Source organism: Eptatretus burgeri, chromosome 4 (assembly GCF_056783735.1).
Source record: "Eptatretus burgeri isolate ZD-2024b chromosome 4, Ebu_testis_v1, whole genome shotgun sequence".
Taxonomy (NCBI): Eukaryota; Metazoa; Chordata; class Myxini; order Myxiniformes; family Myxinidae; genus Eptatretus; species Eptatretus burgeri.
This window is the reverse complement of record NC_140964.1, coordinates 48,341,471-48,343,970: the sequence shown is the minus strand read 5'-3', so window position 1 is coordinate 48,343,970 and position 2,500 is coordinate 48,341,471. Positions and strand designations below refer to the sequence as shown.

At 45.1% G+C, this 2,500-nt stretch overlaps 1 protein-coding gene across 6 annotated transcripts in view; it reads right to left on the bottom strand.

The window, feature by feature from the left end:
• LOC147027985 (electroneutral sodium bicarbonate exchanger 1-like) overlaps window positions 1-2,500 on the bottom strand; it is a 215,700-nt gene that overhangs the window by 136,425 nt on the left and 76,775 nt on the right. For 4 of the 6 annotated variants that reach the window (XM_085877883.1, XM_085877880.1, XM_085877882.1 and 1 more), the window contains 2 exons: window positions 1,297-1,378; window positions 1-14 (listed from right to left, as the gene is read on the bottom strand). The exon at window positions 1-14 is cut by the window's left edge and continues 139 nt beyond it. In XM_085877883.1, coding sequence (XP_085734009.1) covers window positions 1-14; window positions 1,297-1,378 — 96 coding nt within the window. Of the gene's footprint in view, window positions 15-1,296; window positions 1,379-1,488; window positions 1,596-2,500 lie in introns of those variants that run through there. The other 2 variants (XM_085877885.1, XM_085877886.1) reach the window with 2 other exon arrangements.

Genomic DNA, 2,500 nt, shown 5'->3' with positions numbered 1-2,500 from the left:
GACGGTGCGATGTGCTGCAATAAACAAATAAATGCATAATAAAACACAGAAGTAGCAATAAAACTGTCAAAAACAAACAAAAACTTGAAGGGCACTCAGTAGAGCGCATACCTCCACCATGTAATGCCTAATCCAGGAGAACATATCAGGCCCAATACATTTTTGAGATATCGTGCTATACATCGTTTTTGGCCCGATCTCTCAATGGTGAAGAATCACTTAAAAAAAAAAAAGAATTCTCGTATCCAGATCCGGATTCGTATCTTCAGGGAAATCGAATCAATTTGTCGTGGTCACACACTCAACGTGTCCATCAAGTTTCGTCCTAACCTGTCCACAACTTTTTGAGATGTTGTGCTGCATATCGTTTTTGGACCCATCTCTCAATGGTGATGAATCACTTTTAAAATTTGAGTAGACGGAACCGGATCTGGCTCTTCACCAAAATCGAATCAGTTCCTCCTCGTCACATCCAACCTGCCCACCAAATTTCATCTGGGTCCATCCACAACTTTTAGAGATATCCTGCACACAGACGACAGACACAGACAAACAAACAAACAAATAGACAGAGAGGGCTGAAAGCATAACCACCTTCACCTTCGGTGGCCGATGTAAAAACCTCTTTTATTGTTAAGATTAATCAAATGAAAGCTTAAAACAACATCGTACATCTACTAACGACCCTAATAATTCTGTTCACAGCTGCGTCGTATGAGCCCATCCACCCCTCCCTCCCCAGTGGGATCACCTCTCCAATCTCTTATGTCCTGAGCGGATGAAAAATTAAAAAGTCCAGAAAAAAAACCCCCAAAAAAATCAGCAATCCAGAAACCAAGTCAGTAAAAACTTTTAAGGAATGAACTCAAACACTTCACACTGCTGAACTGTGAACGAAGCAAGATTCTGAACAATGTCTTCGTGAAAGGTGTGAAAAGGAGAGTAAAACTGAATTTTAGGCAACGACGTCAATAGCTGCTTGTATAGTAATTATTTAATTATTCAACATTGCAAGCCATGTTGAAGAGGTGGTAGAACGAGGAGGACCTTTGCGTACAATACTTGGGTAACCCGAGTGATAATCAGAGACATACTTTGGAACATCACGTCCCCGTAGGCACAAAGGGCACTCGTACCGGGTCGACACGTGACGTGTGCTTGCGTTCCAATGCGACTTACAACCAGGACATGGATAGTCATTCATGACTTCGAGTTTGCAGCACTTATGGAACGGTGAGCCGTTGGTGGGAAGGAAACAGGGAAACGAACGAATGAATAATTGAATGGTCGGTTTACCGTGCAGTTCTTCCTCCGCATAATTAGTCGTGAGGTTTACACTCGTTTTTCCTCGATCCACGATAGCCTCTTCATCGTGGCTCTAAAGAGGAAAGAGACAAAACCTCATCAGGACTTTCCGACAAAATGGACCCACGAAACGACTGCGAAACACCATAATGACTCAACTTTTAACAATAAGGAAATGCACACCAATAATACACTGTTGTGCTCCAGGATGTGGAAAAATTGTATTCCAGTTCACTTTGAAACCTCCAGGAGGCAATCAGTGGAAATTATTGAAAGCCTGTTCACAAAACCTGGCAGGGAACAGAATAAATGGGACACGTGAAAGCAGCGTGGATCGTGGCATGACCAAAACTAGAACTAGGATCAATTGCTTTTGGCTGCGCCAGCGACATGCAGAGTCGAAAAATGGCTAACACCAAAAATTACAGCTATACATTCGTAATCTTCCTCCATGTGGTTCAGAACACAATGCAGGGGTGGTCAAGCAATTGCGGCAGAATGGGGGAGGTAGGGGCTGGGGGGAGATGAGGCTGAACCTTCCTACGAATCACAAGGGCATGGATAGACAAATGATAATGCAAAACAGAATGTGGGATTTCAACCTGGGATCCCAGAATTGGTATCCCAATGCTCGGATGGGAACAAAGAGCAGGACAAACCATATTAATTAGAAACAACCGAGGCATTCTCAAACACGATTATCGCAAGGCTTACGCCGGTTCACCTTGTGAGGTCATTGTAAGATGTCGCCCTCCCTTCACCTCTTGTACATTCCTTCCACAAAGAAATATAAAACAAGCAGTTCCCGTGTAATTTAGTGTCAAATCCTGATGGCAAGACCAAAACACACGATCAACTTCCCAAAGCAGCGCTTTTCATTACATCTCAGATTACACCAATGGGAAAAAAAACCTCTCTCCCTCTCTCCCTGCCTCTCTCTCTCCCTGCCTCTCTCTCTCTCCCTGCCTCTCTCTCTCTCCCTGCCTCTCTCTCTCCCTGCCTCTCTCTCTCCCTGCCTCTCTCTCTCCCTGCCTCTCTCTCTCTCTCCCTGCCTCTCTCTCTCTCCCTGCCTCTCTCTCTCTCTGCCTCTCTCTCTCTCCCTGCCTCTCTCTCTCTCCCTGCCTCTCTCTCTCTCTCTCTGCCTCTCTCTCTCTCCCTGCCTCTCTCTCTCTCCCTGCCTCTCTCTCTCTCTGCC